Source organism: Mustela erminea, chromosome 4, assembly GCF_009829155.1.
Source record: "Mustela erminea isolate mMusErm1 chromosome 4, mMusErm1.Pri, whole genome shotgun sequence".
Taxonomy (NCBI): domain Eukaryota; kingdom Metazoa; phylum Chordata; class Mammalia; order Carnivora; family Mustelidae; genus Mustela; species Mustela erminea.
Genome location: NC_045617.1, coordinates 127043536 through 127067290, shown reverse-complemented (window position 1 = coordinate 127067290; position 23755 = coordinate 127043536). Strand labels below are relative to the sequence as shown.

The 23755-nt window shown below is 39.4% G+C and overlaps 2 protein-coding genes across 2 annotated transcripts in view; both read left to right on the top strand.

Moving 5' to 3' along the window:
* Positions 1-23755, top strand: part of MYLK4 (myosin light chain kinase family member 4) — a 78802-nt gene that overhangs the window by 29141 nt on the left and 25906 nt on the right. The window lies entirely within an intron of this gene.
* LOC116589064 (60S ribosomal protein L37a-like) lies at positions 12022-12350 on the top strand. The gene has a single exon (XM_032340952.1). It carries the CDS (start codon positions 12045-12047, stop codon positions 12321-12323), a length of 279 nt encoding a protein of 92 aa, XP_032196843.1. The 5' UTR covers positions 12022-12044; the 3' UTR covers positions 12324-12350.

Below are 23755 nucleotides of genomic sequence, written 5' to 3'. Positions count from 1 at the left end.
TACCCGTCACAAGGCCATTTCTCAATACCCAACAGTGTGTTGCAAATGACTCGACCCCAGAAGCAGGTGTCAATTGGATTGCAGAGGTGTGAGGCCTGCTCCATCCTGCGTGTCTGTGCTCTGGAGGTCTGTGTCGGTATCTGCTTTATATTTCAGGATTTTCATTTCTTATACTAGTTCATTTACAGATGTTTGATCAGGTGTGAACTTCTACCAAGAAGACTATAAAAAAGCAATTTAACAAGTGAGTCTGAAATACCATATGAAGGGTCAGACTTTACACAAATTACGTACTGGACTTTAAAAATGAACAAAGTTGCTCTTTCTTTTTCATTTCCTTGAGACGCTCCTGGAAGGAAAGTTCAGGAGTTCAAACTGCCTGTTTTGGGCTGCTGTCCAGGCAGCCACCTCGCCTTGCCCTTTCTCACACTGTTCTCTTTCCCTGAAATGTCCCTTTCCTTCTATTCACTGGCAAAAATGGATTTATCTTTTAGGGCCTGGCTCAAGCAACGTCTTCACTTCAAAGCCTTTGATAACCCTGGACCGAGGCAAAAGAAATCTCTCTTTGTCCTATGCTGGTGTACTACCTATCTCGCATCTTTCCCATAATAACATTAGGAGTTTCGGGAGAACTTCCCATGTGCCTGACACTGTCCTTAGTGCTTTACATATGTTCATTCAGTGCTCATAAAAACATGATAAGGTAGGAGCTCTGATTATCTATGGTAGGAGCTATGCTTATCATTAGCTGTGATTATCCTATTGTGGATGAAAATTGAGGCACAGAAAGGTTCAGTAGTTTTCCCAAAATCACAGAGCTAGAAAATGGCCAACTTAGAATTTGAATCCAAAGTTCTTAAACAATTACAGCACATGCATAATTATTTAATTATTTGTTAATGTGCTTATTAGATTCTCTTACTAGATTATAAAGAATCCTCAGGGGCTCTGTCTTATTTCTCTGAGCATATCCAACATTATTTCTTGAAAAAAATATATATAGTGTATGTATATATATGTATATGTATATATGTACATACATATGTGTATATGTATTTATCTTGAATATATATATTCAAAATATGTATATGTATATGTATATATGTATATATACACACATTGTGTGTGTGTATATATTATCTATATTTATTGATATATCTATATATCTATATCTATATCTAAAATAGATAATATATATGGGCCTGGGTTAGCAAATTCAGACTGTACAGAAAACTTTATTTTATTTTTTTAAAAAGATTTTTTGTTTATTTGACAGACAGAGATCACAAGTAGGCAGAGAGGCAGGCAGAGAGAGAGAGGGGGAAGCAGGCTCCCTGTGAAGCAGAAAGCCCAATGCAGGGCTTGATGCGGGGCTTGATCCCAGGATCCTGGGATCATGATCTGAGCCAAAGGCAGAGGCTTTAACCCATTGAGCCACTCAGGCGTCCCATGTACAGAAAACTTTAAAAGTGGACAGAGATTACTCTGTGGTCCCAATTCAAGTTTCTCTCTTCACAGTAAACACTGTTAATCATTTCTTGTGATTTCTTTCTGAAGTTTTTATGTACATTTCAGTATATATGCAAAGGCTTTAAAGGATTTATCCCAATAGGATCACACTTACACACATTCTGATCCTTGCTAGTATTTGATAGTCTATTTTCAACCTAAAAAGTAAAAGAAAAACCAAAGAAGAGATGATTCATGTTTTGATTATGATCCCTTGAAAACTTCACCTCCACCAGCTTCAATATATATTAAAACTCCACCGACCTAGGGTCCATAAAAATTGTTGTCATTTAAAATTGTTGATCATGGTACTAAATCCTGTTTTTAAAATGTTCTAACCACAAGTTAGTAACCTCAAATTCTTTAGGGAAGAGGAAAAGAAATAAGGGAAGAGATAATTATCTAGCTTAACCAATGCACTTATCAACAGTGCATATGCAGAATCTTTCATTTTTGTTATTCTTGTGCATTTACAAAGAAGTATTTATTGGAGGTTTTTTCAGGAAAAGGAACTGGGGAAAAGAGAGCTTTGAGTGTGGTGTGAAGACTCAAAAATTCACAGTGGCAGCAGTCTTAAGAACCTGGCTGGTGGGTGTGTAACAAACCATGGGTTCCTGCCTAGCAGAGAAAAGGTTCCATAAATCTTGGATTTTCCAAAGAACTTTAGTTTCACACATGCTCTGAGTTCTTCTACTGTGCAAACATTTCATCTCCTTCTCTGGCAGGGAAAACACCTTCATTTTCCATATGGTGCAAATATGTACCTCTTTCAGAAATGGAAAGAGAACAAGTATTTCTGCAAAGGTGAACCGGAGACAAACAGGTATTTGTTTGTGATTTTGATCCTCACCTACAGACTGGACACCTGAAGCAGGACCAGCTCATTCTTGAAAGTCAGCAGAAAGCTTTGACTCAGATGCCCTTTAGGGATGTACTCCTTTTCGTCTTAGCAGATAAAATCTTCTGTGCTCAGCCTTTCACGTAGCCAGGAAACCTTAACATGGCACTTTTCTCTGTCCACAATTGTCTGGTTAGCCTACTTTCTCTCCAGAAAGTCCCCCAAAACAAAACATATATTAGCTTCGATGACTTAAAAAATTATGGCAAAATATAGTTTAAAATAGACCATCTTAACTATCTTTACATGTACAGCTCTGTGGCTTCAAAGAATATTTACACTGCTGGGCTATCGTCACCACCATCCATCTCTAGAACTTTCTCATCTTGCAAAACTAAAGCTTTGTACCCATTGAATACTAACTCCCCATTCTCTCCTCCAGATCCTGGTAAACATCCTTCTGTTTTCTGTTTCTATGAATTTGACTCTCTTAGGTACCTTGTTTATGTGGAATCATACACTATTTGTTTGCAGGGGGCTTATTTCACTGTGCATGTTTTCAGAGTCCATCCATATTGTGGCCTGTGTCAGAACTTCCTTCCTTTCTAAGGCTCTATGTATATACCACACTTTGTTTATCCATTCACCTGTCAATAGATCCTTTAGTTGTTTCCTCCTTTTGGCTATTATGAATAATGCTGTGAACACGAATATACAGATGGTTCTTTGCTTTTAGTTATTTTGGTATAAACCCAGAAATGGAATTGCTGGATCATATGGCAATGCTATGTTTGTTTGTTTATATATGTATGTATTTTTGTTTTTCGCTGCTATATCATTCCACAGTAGCTGCACCATTTTACATTTCCACCAACAGTGCTCAAGGGTTCCAATTTCTCCACATCCTCACCGACACTGTTTTTTGTTTTTTTCTTTGTTTTTGTTTTTGATAGTAGCCATCCTGATGGGTAGCATCTCATGGTGGTTTTGGTTTTTGTTACTTTTCACTAAAAAAGAAATTCATTCTTCCTTCTGGGTTCAAGTGGGAGTGGCCATGACTTATTTGTGTTTTGAAGACGAATAAAAAACACAAAGTTCTCGACTGAATGGTAGCTCAGGGCACATTGGCCAGCCTATCCTTGGTCCTAAATATGGAATACGACCTTTAAATGGTACTGGCTGGGAAACTCTGCACCACCTGGCCATCCGTGCTGGTCCTTAATGACCTCCCCAGGGGATTTCTGACAGTTAAGCGTGTCCTGACTCTTGGGGTGGGGAACTCCCCCTCTCTCACGTAATACCAGTGGCGGCTTTGTGTGAACTCTTATGTAAGAGGGAGACTGTTCTTCCAAGCATCAGGGTCATGCTTGGACACCTTCTATTTCAGCAATGGTGACAGTCTAGATGTAGAGATGCACAGAAATGTCTCCTTTGCCAGTAAAGAGAGGATTCAGAGCAAACACCATTTGTGCAGACACTTGAGAATGCTTGTTTGTGGAAGACTAAATCGTAGTGTTTAAGTTGTTTTTCTTTTTCCAAAAACACTTCCACATTTGTCCCCATATCTTAGCCGCCTAGTAATCTTTGGATCTAGTAGAAAGTATGTCCATTTGGCAGAGAAAAATATAGTCTTTGAGATATGAAATGCCTTCCTCAGGGGCACACAGCTGGTAAGCAGAAATAGAACTAGAACCCAGGATGCTGGGTTCAATTTTGTTGGAGATGATCCCACCTGGGAGTTAACATTTTATAGGTTTGAAGAGCCTGTTTTCTCCAGGACTTTTTATGACTTGAAGCACAGTGCCCTGCCGAGCAGTGCAGAACAGCTTGTATCTGGCCCTTTCACCATAAAGTCTTAGTGTGAAAGGAGTAGGACTCTGACTCCTTGAAGATAGGCATCCCTCACAGGGCCTTCTTCACCTCAATACTCCTAACCCTTAGAAATTTGGTTTGGTTAATCTTGCTTTAATTAAATTTAGAAACCACTGCTTATGACTTTCATGATCATTAAAATCAACTTCTCAAAATATGAGTGTTATAGACTATTGAATATTCTAGGTTTTTATTGTTAATACTTTGCTTAGCTCAAGTCAGAGATCGCTTGAAATTTTGTATCACTGATGATATTCTCTGAATAATTGGTGGTTTCCTACTAGGTTTTAAAAGGCCCGAGGTAGACACCCAGGCCTGGGCAGAGCTCATCAGGCTATTTGCAAACATGCAAGCCTCTGCATAAATGGTCCATCCTCTGGAATTTGCTAACTTGAGACCTATGAGACCTGCGTGTCAGAGAGAGCACATGGGTACTTAAGAACACAGCCGGTGAACACCACTGATAGACAAAAGGGAACCAGCTGGGACTTATGGCTTCTCTCCACAGAGGTCATCCATCAGCTCAGGTGGCCCCTGATGAATAAGAGCCCCAGAACATGATGAAGCTGTTGTTACTGGGAGGGTAGTACCAGTGCTTGAGGGGTTTAGATTACGATGAGTATTAGTGGGAACACGGTGACCGTTTCTTTAAATAAACCACTTAACAGTAGTCTTTCTTCTGCTTTAAAACTAAAGCTGAGAAAAAACTTACTTCAAGGGCAGACTCTGATATGTGCTCTAAAACATATTCCCCTGCATAATGTATAACTATTATTTTTATTATTTATATCAGTGTAGAAGTACCTTTGGAGGGAAGAGCATTAGTGACGGTAGGAAACAAATATTACTGTATCTTGCTCTCGGGAGTGAAATCCTCAGCATCTACTTTAAAATTACAGACCTTAAAATGTGTCTTATTTTTTTGTTTAACCAAATATACCCAACTTTAAGCATTACTGAAAAACTGTTTTTAATTAGTGGATTCTATTACATGCCAAACGCTGCCTCAGATGCCATTCCAAACCATCCTGACACCTCATAGAACCTCAAATAATGCCGTCCCGTTAAAGCTTATTCATGTACCATCCCACGGGGCTGACACACCACAGAAGAACTCATGGAAAACACCAGAAAATTTTCTTCTTGTGCCATACTAAAACACAGTTTGAAAATAAAAAGGGACTCTTCTGCTCATTTTATCTCATCCTTACTGAGACATTTGCAAGAGAATTTAATGAAAAATTGGAAACTAACTGGTAGTTAAGAATATTTAGTATATAGCACCATCTGGGAGTGAAAGTAGGGGTTTGCTAACATATCAACACTAACAAAAAATTGTAGCTTGCATTCATCAAGAAAATGTCATGCTAAACTCATCCCTTTTCTCCTGGGATGTGGGAATGCCATGACTTAGATTGATTTCTGCAATTGAAATCTATGTCTAGTGGGAAATTCAGAGACATATAAACTGGATAACAGAAGGTTGAAATTGTAAGTAATTAAAACACAAGACTCAATGTGTATTAATGAATGGATTGATAGGAATCTAGAGCTGTGGTTTTCAGTATGTGCTCTGCTACAGCATGCATGGAAGATGACGGTTGCTATCCTTAGACTTGTATACATGGGTGCGGGCAGGGCTGTGCATAGCGCAGCAGACTGGCCACAGGTCCACTCCATTTGTCTCACTCAAGAAAAAAACACCTGGCAGGGCACCTAGGTGGCTCAGTTGGTTAAGTGTCTGCCCTCAGTTCAACTCATGATCTCAGGGTCCTGGGATCAAGTCCCACTTCGGGCTCCTTGCTAAGTGGGGAGCCTACTTCTCTCTCTGCCTGTCACTTCCCCTTCTTGTGTTCTCTCTCCCTGTCAAATAAATAAATAAAATCTTAAACAAACATACCTAGAGATGAGTTAGTGCAAGTTATAGTATTATGAAAAATCAACATACCACTCTGATTTGGAAAAGAAAATAAAAGGCTTACAGATTTCCATACCTTGTGCATTGTTAGTAACAAACTATTTGTGATGCTGTGAGATATCAGCTGTGATATTGCAGTACTATAAAATACTCAGCCCTTTGTCCCTTGATCTCACCCTGTTCAACATTTTAAAACCAACTTTAAAAAATACTAAAAAGTGTGCTTTGAATCTCCTAAGGAACCACATGGCTTGAGAGCTTCTAACACTACCAAAAATGAAAGTGGAGAGCAGGAGGGAGGCATCATTCAACACTGGAACTAGCTTTCAGCCCCGGAAAACCTATAGATGAAGGAAGCTTTAATCCAATATCTAAAAAATTTATTTTTAATAAGGTACCTTTGATAACTCTATTTAAAGAGTTGTTTTCCTATAAGTCATGTTCCAAATGGACTTTTCTTAAAAGAAATAATGATGAGAATGTCAATGTGATCAATTACTATCTAGGTAATTATTTTTTAAAAGGTGTTTCTTATTTTAATGGAATATATGTGCAAGTATGAAAGATTTTATTTATTGTCAAATCTTAGCATGTCCTCAACACACACTGATAGTTTGGTGAATGAATCTCTGGTTCCCCAGACCTGAAAGAGGAGTCTGAATGTGGTGACAGAATTCACTTTCCACTAAGACGAACTTTGCAAATTCAAGGGATAGCACCCTAGCAAGCTAACCCTAACGCACTTGTTCCCAACCCTTGACTGCTCATTAGAGTCACATAGGTTGCCAGAGAAAATATACAAGGCACCAGTTAAAATAAAACGTCAGATAAACAATCAATAATTTTTTTAGTATAAGAATATTGTATGGACCATAGTTATGCTAAAAAATGTATTTGTTTTTTATTGAAATTTAAATTTAACTGAGCATCTTATGCTTTCATTTGCTAAATCTGAGAGCTATAAGCCTTGAGAAAATACCAAAGTGTGGGCTCCACTCCACAATTGTGGATACAATTGGTCTGAATGAAGACTCCAGGATTGGTGTTTTTCAAAGACTCTCCAGGTGATTCTATCATGCAGCTAGGACTGGAGGGTCATTGCCCTGTCATGAATGTTTTGACTTTGAACGTTGTTCCATGACTTCCGAGTGTAAGCTTAACCTCCTTTTCAAGGGATCTCTTGCCTTAGTTTCCCACAACCACCATCAGTGAGCTGTGGATCCACAGGCTTCGTGTAAAGTGAGAACCACTAGGCAGCCTTGACCTCTCTGACATTCCTTAGATGGGGGGCTTTTATTTTAGGAATTTCTCACTATTCAAATATTTGGGAAATGAAATGTTTCTGTGCAGATACTGGGCTCCTTTTGGTATCTCAAACCCTTGCATGAAGCTTAAGCTGATCCAGGCCTCAACATAGTTCACATGTGTGGCTTACCATTGTGGGTTCCCTGAATCCTCATAATGAGCCTGTTATACCTGAAGCCCTACACCAAAATACTCCATCTCCTGAGGATGTACCAGATACTAGGATTAGGCTCTGCTGGTCCCTGTTTAAATTTTTTTTTTAAAGATTTTATTTATTTATTTGATAGAGATTACAAGTAGTCAGAGAGGCAGGCAGGGAGAAAGGAGGAAGCAGGCTCCCCACTGAGCAGAGAGCCCGATGCGGGGATCGATCCCAGGACCCTGAGATCATGACCTGAGCCGAAGGCAGAGGCTTTAACCCACTGAGCCACCCAGGTGCCCCCCTCTCCCCCATTTAAATTTTTGATGGTGTGTGCAAGAGCTGAGTCTAGACCTCAAACCTAGGTTGTCTTTTAGAGGCTGGAGCTGTATCATTAGACCTGAAATCAGTACATAGTTCATTAATAACCATGGGCAGACCTTTCAAAATGTAGTCTTCTTGATTGGAATTCACAGCAATGTTTCTCTGGATTCCCATTTGTTCCGCTTTGTTCATTTGTTGGATTCCTGTCACCATTCAAGGGCTCAAATATTGGAGTTTGCCATGGCTTTGGATTCTAAGATAGGTGAGCTTATTTTATGAACTATGCACAGTGGGAGGATGGAGGGTTCTAGCCCATGGCCCAGATCTGGCCTTGTCTTGCACTGAGTGGGACCTGACGCTTCACTAGAAGATTAACAAATAGGAGACAAGTATCATTGCGCTATTGACAGAAACTGGAACAGGAAGGCAAGCCAATGTGGGGTATCAAATTGTTAAGTTTTAGTTTAGATATTCAGAGTTCAAAATTCTTATACCACGTCCAGATATTAAGATCTAGTAATCGCTGGGATTATGGGAATAAGACAGTTTTAAGATCATTTGTATGGAGTTGAGTGAAAGAATTGGTGAATTCTTCAAGAGGAATAAATCTTAGATCAATGTTCATAGATGTCAACTATACCGGTAAATGAAAAGACCGATAGAGTGTTATGATGACCAAAATAAGAAGAAATGTCACACAGCTATCAGTTTCTGATGATGCATGAATAATTAGTACCACTAACAGGATAAGGTCTAAGCAGAAGAAATCAAGGGATCTTTTAAGAGAACAGGAACCACCAGAAATCTGATAGGTACATGGCTTACCAAGAGATGTTAAAGTTTTAAGATATTTTTAAAAGTGTCATATCAGAGTTGCTCATTTAGAAAGAAACCAGATAGTGTTTGCAGGGTGATGTGCTAGGTAGGAAAATACACTGAGGTGTTGAAGCCAGAAGGTGAACCCAGGCCTTCCTATAATATAAAGACTTCAGCATTGAGGGAGTCATGTAAGGAGGAAACCAGAACTTGTAGGTGTGAGTTGGAGTACAAAGTCACAAGCCAAAAGATTAAGTGGACTGGAACATATAGTCCTGGTAGAAACAGAACAACAACCCTGGTGAGAAGCTGAGAGCTCTCAGAATCTCTCAGTGTGTTAGGAGGAATCTCTCAGTGTGCGACTTATCCCCGCACTCCCTCAGTCTAATACGACTAATGGCTTAAATCAAAGAAAATATATTTTTTGATATTGGATAATTCCTTCTGTTTTGTTAGCAGAGGAAATGGAAAAGTGAGCCATGATTTTTTTTTTCCCCACAGCCAAAGTTTATGGCAGTGAAACCTATATTATATGGCAACTTTGTGAAGCTGAACTTTGATAAGTAGAGGTCAACTCTTTCATATCCTCTGAAAAGTGATCCGTAAAAGCATTGAAGGAGAATGTACCAAAATACAATGCTTCAAGACAAATTTTTTAAAAGTGGAACTTTCATCAAAGAATATCAATCATATGCACACAGTTCTATTATTTCTAAGCACAAGGATACAAATATATTTATATACTCACTGTCAGCTTTTTCAGGTTCTAGTTTGGAGCTAGTATTCTTTGACTGGAACTTGAGCTTAGAAAGGGAACTTATTTTAACATTATTAGTTATTAAAATGAAACATTATTTAGATATTAGGTTGGGGGTAATTCTGTTAAAATTCTTATTTTTAAATTTTAATAATGATATTAGGTCATCTAAGGGGAAAGGTTATGTATAGTCTGCAGACATTAATTTGGTTAAATCAGTATTGATGGGGCAATATTTAATAAAAATATGGATGATTGTGAAATGTATGTGAATGGTATGCTGTTTCATTAAAATATATATCCACATTATATAATATACTAGCCCTACTTATTTAATCATTTAAAAAAAAAAGATTTTAGGATTTTGAGTTGAGGAATTTTTGCAGCTGGAGTCTCCATTTTATAGAATATGGATTTTCATAGGAGTTGTAATTCTCCTCTGGTTAACTCTCTTTAAAATTCTAAAGAAAAACTGCATTTGACTTGACATTTATTGTAACAACTTTCAGTAGAGAAAATTTTGTGGCAATTCTAATTATAAGAATTCATAAAATGTACTTAACACTATTATAACATCTACCTAGAACTTACTTATTTTTAAATAACACTACTTCTCTATTAGATGGGAAAAGTTGGTGCCAATAGAGTAATTCTGTGGGAGTGAACAGAAAATGAACAACAGCAAAGTAATAGTATGTGAAGAAGTTCAGAGTTGACCGATATTGCTAGTAAGTTATATATATATGTGTGTGTGTAAATGTATTCCACCAGTAATGAGGTCAGTTTGAAAAATATATTGCTTATAGCTGAATTAAATCAAAATGAAACATTTTACAATAATTGTTAAATGCCAAATTGAACTGATCTCATTAAATGTGAAATTCAAGTATATTTAGACTATTGCCTAAATTTTAATACATGAACATAATGAGATATGACCAGAATAGTTGGAAATAGTTACTTCTTTTTTTCCTTTTAACAGTTTCTCATTTCACAGTTTAGATTTATTTTCTGGAATTTGATGAGATAGCTTGGTGCATGAGTATGAAGTATGTAGACCCTTTCAGTCAATGGAGGAGGAGCACACACATGTATTGGTCTATGCTGTCTTATACAAGTATTTTGCTCATAATAGTTACTTAAGACTGTAGCTTTGAGTGTAAGTCAGTGTTCACAAAGAAGAGAAAGTTCATTAAGCACGTTGAGAGAGGTGCAGCTGCATGTAGTAAACACAGATGGAGTACACTTTTATGAAGGCTCCTAACTGAAAACAGACTTTAATCCTGTTCCTGGAGTACCCACAATTGAACTTTCCCATCAGTGATTGTGCATTTCTGCTGCAGAGACCAGCTGTCACCTCATCATAGGCATGTATTTATGTCTTGCTCTCTGGGTGTAGTCTAGCATAATCCCCAGGAGGGTAGAAGTGCAAGTCTGCAATTGTTTTTTGCTTCCTATGGAAATACATGGCATGCATGATAGTGCGCTCCTCTCACCTCACAGAGAGTTCCAAGTGGGGCTCTTCACAAGCCAAGGAAAATAAGCCAGCCACTCCCCATTCTCAGGGGATGTCTAGCCTAAGGCTAAAGATTCTCTTCAGATAGTTACTGCAGGTGCTAATAGAGTTTTCTTAATCCTGTCCATCATTATGTCTTATTTGAGAAGGATTTGTTTATCCTCCAAACAAAAATAGACACTTTAAAGCTTACTTGACCTGTGTACTTCCTACAATAGTAACCCAGTACCAAAATATATTTTAATGCTTATGCTTATGCCTATACCTAACACAATCTATAGCCCCTACTTTTTTTAAACGTCATAAAAAACTGACATATAATAACAAATGAAAGGCCAAGAACGATGTGTACATTCAAAACTGTATTGTGGTGGGTGGATTTTTAACGAGAAGAAATAAAGGTCGAGATTGTATGCCACAATGTCCTATTATGTTTTTAAGGATGAAGGTGCTGTGGGAAAAATGACCAGTAGTATCAACAGCCTTCCTCTCAGCAGGAACACGTTAAACATGGTTAAATTCTATACTTAGGTGAAATTGGATAGAAGCTGATTTCTCATCTCCAGTTGAGCTGATTGGGCTACGTTCTGTCAATCTTTTAAAAGAGAAATCTAGTTTATTTAGGAATAACAGAGGAATTGCCATTCAGGACAAGCAAACTAAGGCAACCACTTGCCTATGAGAACAAAAAGGAAAGTGTCCATTTATAAAGAAAAGGAAGAATTTGAAGGTGTTGTTTTGAACAAAAGTTCATTGGAGAAAGAGAAGTTTGAAGTGGTGGCAGCTTCTCATTGGTTGCAGGCACTGGAACTAGTGGTGGCCTGTCATTCGCTCTAGGTTGGGCAGGGGGAGGAATTCTCCCTTTTTCTTGCTGGATTTTGGAAGCTGTGACAGGTGCCATGAGCATGAGAATTACCCCCTTCATGGCCTCCTGGCTCCAATTTTGTATTAAGTTTCCTTAACACATTTTCACATTTCCCCCATTTGAAAGATTGCTGATCAAGAATTGGATCATTTAGCTCTCAGGGCTCAGACCTAGTTTGAGGCGACATGGCTAAACGCACCAAGAAGGTCGGAATCGTGGGCAAATATGGGACCCGTTATGGTGCCTCCCTCAGGAAGATGGTGAAGAAGATTGAGATAAGCCAGCACGCCAAGTACACTTGCTCCTTCTGTGGCAAAACCAAGATGAAAAGACGAGCTGTGGGGATCTGGCATTGTGGCTCCTGCATGAAAACCGTCACTGGTGGCGCCTGGACCTACAACACCACTTCTGCTGTCACAGTAAAGTCTGCCATCAGAAGACTGAAGGAGTTGAAAGACCAGTAGAAGAGCCGCCGTTTGAAACATTGCTAGCCTATAATAAATGGGTTAATTTATGTAACAAAATTAAAAAAAAAAAAGAATTGGATCATTTAGTCCTCGGTACCAGGAAGGACCTTTTCTGTGAGTACTGGGATACTAAGGAAAGCACTACATAAATCGATCATGAAAAAAATTTGCTCTCAGTAGTGATGGAGGTAAATAAAGTGAAGGTTGGGAAAAATAGAATGGTGGGGGTTGTTTATGGCTTGGAAGTCCCAGACGAGCTATTTGGTTTCTTCACAGGTAAAAATAAGAATGTCGCAGGTACTGATACAGGGGATAAGGTGGCCCTGGCCCTTACCGTTTTATTATAGGCTTAAATGTCTTGAAGGGCCTCTTTATTTACAGATATTGATTAATTATGGGGAGAGGTTTTGGGGGATCTATTTGTATCTTAATAAGAGATGCACTGTATATTCTGACAATATCAGTTGAGGATTTACCCAGAAGGGTGGTAGCTGATCCTACAGGGACAAATGATTAGCATCCTTGGAATTAGCTCTAGGGGCGATTAGAGACATAGCAAATAAAAGATGTTGAGTGTCCTGAGATTTACCTAGTGGGTAATTTTGGTTGCTGCTGTGAAATTCTAGAATCATTTCCCTCTTTCAGGAGAAAGAACTTCCAGCATGATATTTTCCTAGGAAATCTTGACCCAATAAACCAACAGCGGTGGAAGAACTAAGGAGAAAAGGATGGGTATCTCCTAGAGCGCCTAAGCAGAAGCGGATCATTAGACATATCAACCTGTTATGGTTTATTAGAGACTTTCACTCTTTGAACTATTTAGGATGCTGAGGCAGGGGATGTTTAATGGTAGTGGGTTTGAACTCTGGAGTGTAGCTCCGGTGCCAATCAGGAGAGAGAGAGAGACTCATTTCCAGTCTGGAGCGTGGTTTCTCCAAGCACATTCCAAGTACAGAGAACAAAGGAGGAGAGTGTCCTTTCATGGAGGAGAGGAGGAAGTTGGAAGAGGTTGTTTAGAACAGAATTTCACTGGTGCAGAAATGAGAGTTCGTAGTGGTGGTGGCTTCTCACTGGCTGTAGGTGTTGGAAGTGAAGGGTCCTCTCATTGGCTGCAGTTTAGGGCAGTTACCAGGGTTGATAGGAAATCTTCCTTCTTCCTATGGAACTAAGCAAGCTACAATGAGTAGCATGTGTGTGGCCATCCCAGCATGGCTTCCCCTGTCCAGTTTTGAGTTAGATTTCCTTAACTCATTTCACAATGCTCTTTAAGATCTCTCTAGATTCAAATGGATTTTATGATTTAGTAGGTTTTTGAATTCCTTGTCTTGTTTTGAACTCTTAGAATATTGTGGATTTTGGGGAGTACATTGTGTGGTTGAGAATACAAAAGAATACAAAAGTTATGTATCTGACCCACTGGACTGTGAAGCAAACTCCTTCCCTTCCTTTAATTTCTCTCTAAAACCTCATTTAAATTTGTGATGTTAAATCTAAGGTGATTTTTTCAGGCTCCTTCCTGTTCTGCCATGAACCAACATGAAAAGTAAATAGCTGATTTCCACAACATCAAAAAGGTTACCTTTTGCTTTGTTTTGCCTTTGTCTATTGAAGTAGCAATCTCTTGGCTTTGAGAATAAGGACATTGTTCTTCTCAGAATCAGCAAATGAAGCTCTCTGCCATAGCTGCCTAAGACCATGAATTTGGAAAGGAACCTGAGCAGCATGTTTTACAAACTCAACCCCACCTCACCGGTCACTACCTCTGAACAGCGCTTGAGAAGACACAGCAGGAGAATTCTGAAGAACTCAGAGACTACTCCCATCTCCTGGTAGCAAGGAGCAAATCAGAAACTTTGCTGATAAAATCTGGAGAACTCCTTTGGTGTTGACAGGGCTTAAAGTGGTTGAAGCAAAGCCCTCACCTGCTGAGAAATGGAGACCTAAATAAATAGCACAAACCAAACAAGCATGATTTTTTTTCTATGATCTGCCATAAAGACACTTTTACTTAGGCCTTACTTCGATAAATCATCCCCATAAATAGATGCCAAGAGACGAGATCCATAGAAAAGCACCGAGCAGCAGATTCTTGCCAGCGTGGGAAGCTTCTGAGCGTGCTCTGTAAGTGTGCCAAGATTTATTCTTGATTCTGTGGCATCACAGAACTTGAGCGCTAAAGGGATGTTGGAGTAATGGATATGATGTCTGACTTAATCACCATTAGAAATATGGTAAATGGCTTTGGCAGGAAAATGCAGAGCCATTTATTTAGCATCTATTTTAATGTTGAGTTAGGTGCTCTCCAAAGAAGCGTAATCAGACACTTCAGAGGAGATAGGTACTGCTTGTCTCCTTCATAATCGTAACAAAGTGAAATGTGGCAATAACAATATCTAACCTCTTCTCATTTTATTACCAAAAGTATCCTTTAAGCAGCTCTTGGGGTACCTGGCTGGTTCAGACAGTGGAGTGTGCGACTCTTGACCTCGAGGTTGTAAGTCTCAGCCCCAAGTTGGGTGTAAGGATGACTTAAAAATAATAAAATCTTCTAAAAAATATATTCATTAAGTGTTTCTCTATGTTAGTGTATTATTGAATGTTAAAGTTATGGTTGATATAGGTATATGAATAATAGATCTTAAATATATGCATTAAACAAATGAATGTTTACAGGACATGTTCTGATTTTTATGAGGTCTAAGACATTTGCTGGGAAGGTGGTCAAATGATACATTAGTTCAATAACCCACACTCAGGGTGGACTCTCAGATGTGAATTGGTAACACAAGCCTTTAAGTTCTTGCACAGGTCTGAGAAGACTATGAGCTTTCTCCTAGAAGTTCAGGCCAACAAATTTCTCTGCATGAAAGAGGGAACTTCTGGGTGCCACAGGAGACTAAGGACAAGACAGTCAAGCCTGAAACCAGATATAATAAAGGGTGTGCTACAGCACCCCTTCTGAAAACTTTACACAGCTGGTTGAGATGCTCAGTAAATACTGCCCCACATCAGCCCTGACCCCTATTTTCTACTCAGTCTGTGTTTATCTGTCGAATGCCGTGTGAGATGCTAGAAATACCAAGATATGCAGGCAGAGTCAGGTGTGAAAACAAATAATGCCAACACAGTATGATAAATACGTGATGGATGTATCATCAATAAATGTGGAAGAAAGAGTGACTTCTCTTCTGGGCAGAAGGATGTGGAACCAGAGTGTTTAAGGAAGAATTCACAAAGGGAAACTTCTTGAGGTAGGGTCTTGAATAATGAGTAAGAGTTTCTACACTTTCTGGAAGTATGATCCCTGGAGCACTTACAACAGAACCATTTCCAAATCTTGTGAAAAATGTTCTTGCGCTGCAGCCCAGACCTACTGATTAGGAATCTTTGGGGCAGGAGATAAACTTTGGGCCACTATCCCAGTGTCTAAGGTGGGCAAAGGTATTGCTGATAGAAACTCTCCTACCTCTTTACTCCCCTGCACTGCTTTCTCCTTGAGTGTCAAGGCACACTTTCCAATTCCTATGAATAATTAACTTCTAGGAACAGCACAGATAATATTAAAAGCTTTTATTCCAATATTAAAAATTATACAGCCATAAGCCTACTCTTGTGGCCAGGTGCACTCATACTATATTCATGTTTGCTGATGCAGAACTGAATTTCATAGCTGGGAGTCTGCAGTCACTCATCTTTCAGAGTAGACTGCACTGGATGGTCCCCATGCACATAGACGTCCCAGCCATGCCAGATACTGACCTTCAAGGTTTCGGATCTTAGGAGGGTCCTGAGGGTGGTTAGGTCGTGAGTTGTTTGGGAGGGCTCAGGACATCCTCCAGAATGGAAGTGCTTCCCTATTTGTATAACTGGTAGAGTACCAGAATACCAGCTGAATATTCTCCTGTGTGTACATAATAAAACAAAAGAATGAGATAAGAACACGGAGAGTTCACTAAGGTGTTCAGAATGTGCTCCATAAATTGAGCCTTTAAGTCTATCTTAGGAGTGAAAGCACAGACAGATGGTATCAGACGTTATGTACACTCTGTGTACTGTAAAATTTTTGTTTCATCAGAACTGGGTTAAATAAAATTTCTTTTGCTCCTGATAATCACCTTTATAGCAACCAAGTTATAGCACTTGGGTTAACAATCCTAACTGTATTCTTTGCATTTTTGAACTGATCAGAATATATTACTGATTTTCTCTAGAGTTTACCATTGGCACAGTTTCCTTGTACCTTAGGTCAGGTTGTTGTAACAAAATACCATAGACCGAGTGGCTTGCACAGCAATTTCTTTCTCACAGTTCTAGAGGCTGGAAGACTGAGGTCAGGGTGCCAAGGGTGGTCTGATTCTGATAAGAATCCTTTTCCTGTCTTGCAGACAGTTGCATTATCTCTGTATCCTCCCACGGCAGAGAGAGATAGAGGAAGGACCAGGTTTCCTTCTTATAAAAACACTAATTTCACCAGAGAGTCTACCCTCATGACATCATCTATACCTAATTACCACTTAAAGGTCCCACCTTCTTATATTGGAAGTTTAATTGGGAGTTTGGGCTTCAATATATGAATTTTGGCAGGACACAAACATTCGGCCCATTGCAGAACCTTTACCCCTTAGTGTTTCTTTTCTATGAGACCTGAGTTTGGCAGAGACCCTAGAAATTAGGTACATCAGGTCTCACTCACACACTCTTCTGAGTCCTTGCTAGGACTCCTTGGGTCAGTGTCAAAATTCTGGGCATTCTTCAAAGCTCACTGATATTCCACACAGTTCTGGACTTCTACTGGCCATTGCCCTCAAGGGCAGCCAACATCCAGACCAGCGGAACATTTGTTAGCTCCTTCCTGCTTTCTCCACAGTCCTCCCTCTGAGCTTAACCAAATGTGATGATGGCTTTTTATGGACAGAAGACAGATTCAAATAAATACAAGCAGCCGTGACAAATATCTTGTGAAATATTTCTTAGCACAAAGTCATTATGGATGTTATCTGGATCAATGTTTTCAACATTGTAATGTGCATGGGAATCACCTGGGAATAGTTAAAAGGCAGATTCTGACTGGATAAGTGAAGGGAGGGGCTGAGAGGCTCTGCGGGTCCCAGGTCACTGTCGTCCCCAGACCTACTTTGAGTAGAAGGGACTAGATAATGAAAGGTTTGGGGATAGTCATGACTGATTGTTTCTATCTACTGAGTTTGGATTATATATTCCAAAAACTATATAACTTTTTAAGAGCTTTAAGAGACTTTTTAAGAGCTTTGCAACTTCTCATTATTTTTTCAGAGATAGCTTTTTAAAGCTACTTTGTAGTGTGCTTGCAAAATTTGCTGTGCAGGGTAAGATATGGAAAGACAAACCATAATGAGGTTAGATATTTTGCTTGATAAATCTAAGTTCAAATCTCAGAACCTCCTTAACAACCCGTGGGACCACACATCACCTCACCTGAGGAAACACTGAGTTCCCCAGGAGCCTCTGCCAGCAGACGCGACTTCCACGAGCCAGCCTGTGGTGAGAGGCTGGACCAAAATGCTGATTGCTTACTCAGAGCAGGAGACAGGAGATGGAGTGATAAAAGTGAACCTAAAATAAAAATTAAAAAGCACACTGAGAACACTATGTGAAATGAATGCTTGTAAAACTGTCTGCGGCAGGAAGAAATAGAAGAGTTTTATTAGGTGATGAAAAAACACTGTATACTTCATGTGAAAACATTCCAAGGTTGGGTCTTATGTAGTATAAAAGAAGAATCTTACTAAGTAAGACTCAATTTAATCAGAGGAACATCAAAGAGCTATAATCCCATTTATACCTGCATTTGAAATTGGTTGTTCTCTCCTCTCTGTCTCTCTCTCTCTCACACACACACAACACACCACATTGCAATTCCTTAATAATCTTGATGCGTTGTTTTTGAAGTGCTCAGGTGCTTGTTTTTCTGGTGGCAGAATCCCAAGAGGGCAGAGCAAGCCACCATTTATGGTTTTCAGATACACTTTTGTGTAAAGGGCTATAAATAATTCTACACCGCGTGAAGTGGTGTTTCTCCACTTAAGTGGAGTCAGGCTGCCTTCTGCTCACCTCCGTTTTGGTAGAGGAGCTAAATCACTTTCAGTTAATTGAGCTTTGACCAGGAAGCAAGGCAGAGGATTTCAGGTGTGGTTAGAAATGCTGGTTTTTTTTTTATTGGCTTGCCTTCCTTGGATGTCCTTGAGATCACTTTTGAAGAGGAGGTTTTGTGGTCTCTGGGCCAGTCTACCTGAGGCTCATTTCCATACATGTGTCCCTGGGTGGCCAGCAAGGAAGAGGCAGTGGTTTGCTGGATAATCCATCCTAGAGAGGATCAAATACCCTTGCTGGTGGTTGAGAGGAACTCGGGATTTGGAGAAATACCACGTCTCCAGTGTTATTACTGTCATTCAAAACTATGGTACAGCAGCCTGGATGGTAAGAAGGACTCAGGGAAGAAACCCCACCTCGACAAAACAACCCAGAGTGAGGGGAGCTGAGAACACAGAGACAGTGGCTCCCAACCCTTGCAGTACCTTAGAATTGGGGTGTGTATGTGTGGTTGTGGGGCAGAGGGTGGGGTGGATATTAGAAAAAACAGTAGTGTCCAGCCGCACCCCCTCTTTAGGGGTGGAACCCGTGCATTAAATATTGTCAAACGCCTGCCCCCCACCCCTAGTTTTGACCTGTTTAGAACAAAGGAGGGTTTGGGCCTGGAAGGTGGGGTATAGCGTGTGTGGCCAACAGAAGTCACGTGGGTAGTTGGGGAAAAAGGAGCAGTTAGAGTCAGAGGGCTCAGCATTTTCTGGTGGGGAGGGCAGGAGAAGAGATGATGAGAAGGATATAAAATAATATGAGTTCATTTATAAGATGTTTTGGGTAAGCTTATCCCTTGGGCATAAGATGAGGGAAAAACACAATCTATATGATCAAAGTACCTGACGTGACTAAATATTTAGGTGACGATTCTTAACTTGTTCTGCTTCTTCTAAAATCGGCAAAGGCCGGCTGGTTAGAAGAATAGAGGCGAGCCTATGGTTTTAATGACTTGTACCTCTCATCCACAGCCTGGCCTGGCCCTTGGGATGGTGGGGCAGATATTAGGGGTCTGCTACCCCTAACCCGTCAGTCTTCACACATCGCATCAGGACTGAACATATGGTCTGCATGATCTTGGCCATAACAAGGGCTTATTGGAATAAGAAAACCTGAAAGTGTATTTAAATTAAGAAAAGTCTGTAGTCAATGAGGAATAACCCGATACAGTGCATTTGACCAGCGCTGTTCCCTACTCAGTCTTTCCTGCTCGAGGAGACAGTTAAATGTGGTAGTACACTCTTTTTATTTTTTTTAAATAATTGTGTTCAATACATCTTAAAGTTGAATAAAAGTAAAATTACCACGTATCTTCACTTGACAGGTGGTCTAATTAGACTCTCCTGAACCAGCCTTTAATTTCCGGTCTTTTGCTTTCTGAATGAAGCACTGCCCATGTAACAGTGAATGCATCAAAAGGCTTTAATTTTCCTGCAGGGTTATTTTCTCAGGTGACTGATTATCCTTGATGTTCTTCTCAGCAGCAGGGGAGGGTCTGCTTACTGAGTTTTGAGGCCAGGGTGAACACTTTCCTTCCTGGATTTGGTCCGTTCGATCCTGTCTTGCCTTATTCTATGCCAGTCCCCATGGACCATGAAACCGGTTATGCTTTGTGAACATTCCTTTCATCAGCCCGGGGACTTTAGGGAGTCTTCTCACTTAGGGCAAGAATTTGAGTGTGCCCTGAAGATGAAAAGAAATAGATTTACTTTACAAAGAATTTCTAAAATTATCTTTTTTACTCAAGCAAGTAAATGTAGTTTTGATATTCTGAAAATTCCTCTTTTTGTATTTCTTTTATTTTATTGTATTTCTTTTATTTGTATTCCATTTTTTTTCTCTTCCTCACGATGAGCCCAAAGTTTAACAGTCATTATACATTGTTATCATTTTGTTTTTGTATTTCTAGGTATTAGGTTAAAATTACCAAAAGGTGTTCATCTTGGCGTCTCCACAGCAGTGATAATGACAAGCCCTCAGCTCGGGCTGTGCAGTTAGTATAGTCATGTTCCATTGTGATGGTAAGAAAACAGTTTTCTGTAGCAATCATAATCCCCAAATGCAGGGCCGAGGATATAACTTACCATCAGTTAAGTGATGCAAAGGATATGAGCATCAGTGACAGGGATACATTTCGGATGGTGCTGGGAGAGTGGGGCTTTTCAGTGACACAGCCTGATTAAAGAGTATTGTCAGTTATCATATGGATTCACTCGTATGTGGAACATAAAGAATAGAGCAGAGGACCACAGGGGGAGGGAAGGTAAACTGAATGGGAAGAAATCAGAGGGGGAGATAAACCATGAGAGACTCTGGACTCTGGGAACCAAACTGAAGGTCACAGAAGGGAGTGGGGCGGAGGGATGCGGTGACCGGGTGATGGGTATTAAGGAGGGTACGTGTGGTGATGGTATTGGGTGTTATATGCAACTAATGAATCACTGAACATTCCATCAAAAACGAATCTTGTATTCTATGCCGGCTAATTGCACATAAAAAAGTAAAAATTAATAAATAAATAAATACTCTAAAAAAAAAAAAAAAAAGGACATTGTCAGAATGAGGATACCCGTCCTGCAGGCACTTCTTTCCTTTACTATACACGGGTTCACCAAGCATATTCATCATGTGGTGCTGGGGAAACAAATGTGAAGACAAGGGTCCATATCCCACGTGGGGGACAGGCATGTCAAGTGGCCATAGAATACCCAGAAGATGATCACTGCTTTGAGGGCGTCCAGAGGAGGCAGTAGCTGTTTGCCTTTCTGTTCTTTAAAAGTTTAAATCCACTTTAAGATGGATTTCTAAGGTTGGTTTGTATTGAATGGAAAGGAGAGGGATGAGGCAAAGTGGTTCAACAGAACTAATTTTCCTTTTGGTTGTTCTACCACGTTGAGGAGAAACAGAGTTGTCGTGTAGTACTGGGACAGACTTGTGGTCTGCGGTGGGAGTGAACTCCACAGTGGGTAGGTGGACACAGGCTTCCGGATGGATGTTGTCTTCCTCAGTAGCTCTTGTTTCCATGGCAGTCAGTGAAACTGCCTGGAGACCAGAGTATAAGATGCATACAATTGGTCTAAATGTCAAAATAGTCATTAAGCAATGAATCTTGACCTCTTACAAGCAATTTGCAAGAAATGAGCTCATTGTTCAAATTATGTACTTGCCCTTGAACCTGCTGATTAGAATAATTCTTCTCTAAAGCACATTATTTCAGAAAATCATAATGTAAGAAATGGTGTTATTTGAAAGAAGTCCTCAAATTATTTTGATTTTGCACTGCTATCAGTAAAATGCATTTAAGTAAATCCCAACGTTTATTCAGAAATATGCACATTGATAAACAATATGTGTATATTTATTTTTATAAATAAATTTAGCATATGACAGAAACTTATAAATTATATACCTGTCCAATTTTATTCATACATGTTTTAAAACATATATAAAATGTAAATTTTAAAAGAATAGAAAACAAATAGAAATGAGTTCTAACATGTCTTTTATACAACCTGAAAACTACTTTGGAAACACTCCCCACTCAGGACTCCAGTCAAGAAAACTGTACAGAGTGAAGAGAACAGAACTTGTTTTAAATACTTGGGCATTTGGGTCTCCTTTCTTCTGTATGTCATTCTAAATGCATCAATGGATTATTAAAAAAGCAATGAATAATTGGTCATAAAAGGAATCCATATGCAAATATAGAAGTATTTATTAAGGGAAGGAATAATGAGTGAATTTGAGTGCACTGAGGCGCTCACACTCATCTCCGTCATCAGTGTGATTTTAGCAAAGGAACTTAGTTTCTGACATGACTTTTATTTATTAACAGAAGAGGACAGTAATCCTTACAGGAACATCATGCTTAACATGGTAAAATGGGTAGAAAATATGTTCATCTTTGGACAAGATATATCTAAAGACTTGTGCTTCCTATTTTATCATCTTCTTCAGACAACATGAAAACCCTCTTCATACTGAAGTTGCTGTTCAGAAGCAGGAAAGGAGAAATACAGCTTCTGTTTTTTGGAAACTCAATTCAAATTTCCTCTAGATGTCAGTATTACATAGAGAAATAAAAATACAATGACCTGTGGCAATGAATAAAGACCTCCTTACATTATTTAAGTGGTAAAACATATGTGATATATAATTGACAAAGAAAAAAACCAGCCTCTTTTGGAAGCTGGTTTCTTATATTCTTCAGAATCGACAGCTTCTCCTGTTGGTCAGCTCCAATTGCTCTACCGTAAGAATGTTCACAAAACTCCTAAAACGTTGCCACTAGTACCTGGATGACCTTAGAGGCAAAGGCTCATCAATTTGGCACTCCATGGAGTCTTACCTCCAAATTCTCCATTTTACCTATTTTGATGAACTGAAATTGATTGATACATACCTGTTTTCTTTATCAAGTCTACCTATGTTCACCTTATCCAGAATAAATCCAGAAGCACAAAGCCTACCCCCCAAGAATTTTCATTTCAAAAAAGAAACACTGAAAAACAAAATTTTACAGTATCTTAAACACAATTTGTTAGACTCTCTTATTTGGCTAATTTGACTTGTTTTCAAAGTTGGACTTGAATTCTCTCTCTCTCTTGTCTTTCTTCTATGTTAATTCTAATTGTTTGGTAAATATTTATTGCTTCACTCTACTAACTTGTTTCCATTTTATACCCTTCTCTCTCTCTCTTTCTCTCTTTTTTTTAGATTCTTATTTATTTATTTGACAGAGTGAGAGAGAGATCACAAGTAGGCAGAGCAGCAAGCAGGCAGAGAGAGGGGGAAGCAGGCAAAGACAAAAGGACTCTAAGCTTCCTGCTGAGATTAGAGTCCTATGTGGGGCTCTATCTCAGGACCCCGAGATCATGACCTAAGCGGAAGGCAGCGGCTCAACCCACTGAGCCACCCAGGCGCCCCTATACCCTTCTCTCTTAATCTTCCTTCTTATCTCCTGTGATACTGGCTGTGCGATAGATACTCAGTAAATACTAACAGCACACCTTCCCTGTAATCTATTTTTTTTTTCCTGAGTGACAGTACAGTGTAATAGTTAAAAGCACAAAATGAAGAAGACAGCTGACTAATAATCCTGGCTCGACCATTTCTGAACTGCATAATCCTTGGAATTTACCTGATTTCATTATAAAATGTGGCTAATAATATCTATCCCAAAGGGTTCACCTTTGGGTTCACAAAGGGTTGCTATGAGGATCAACTGACATGCTTAGAAATGTGCCCGGTATGTAGATAGTGCTTAGTGTGTATTAGCCACATCAACATTGACATCATCACCACCATCACCCTCT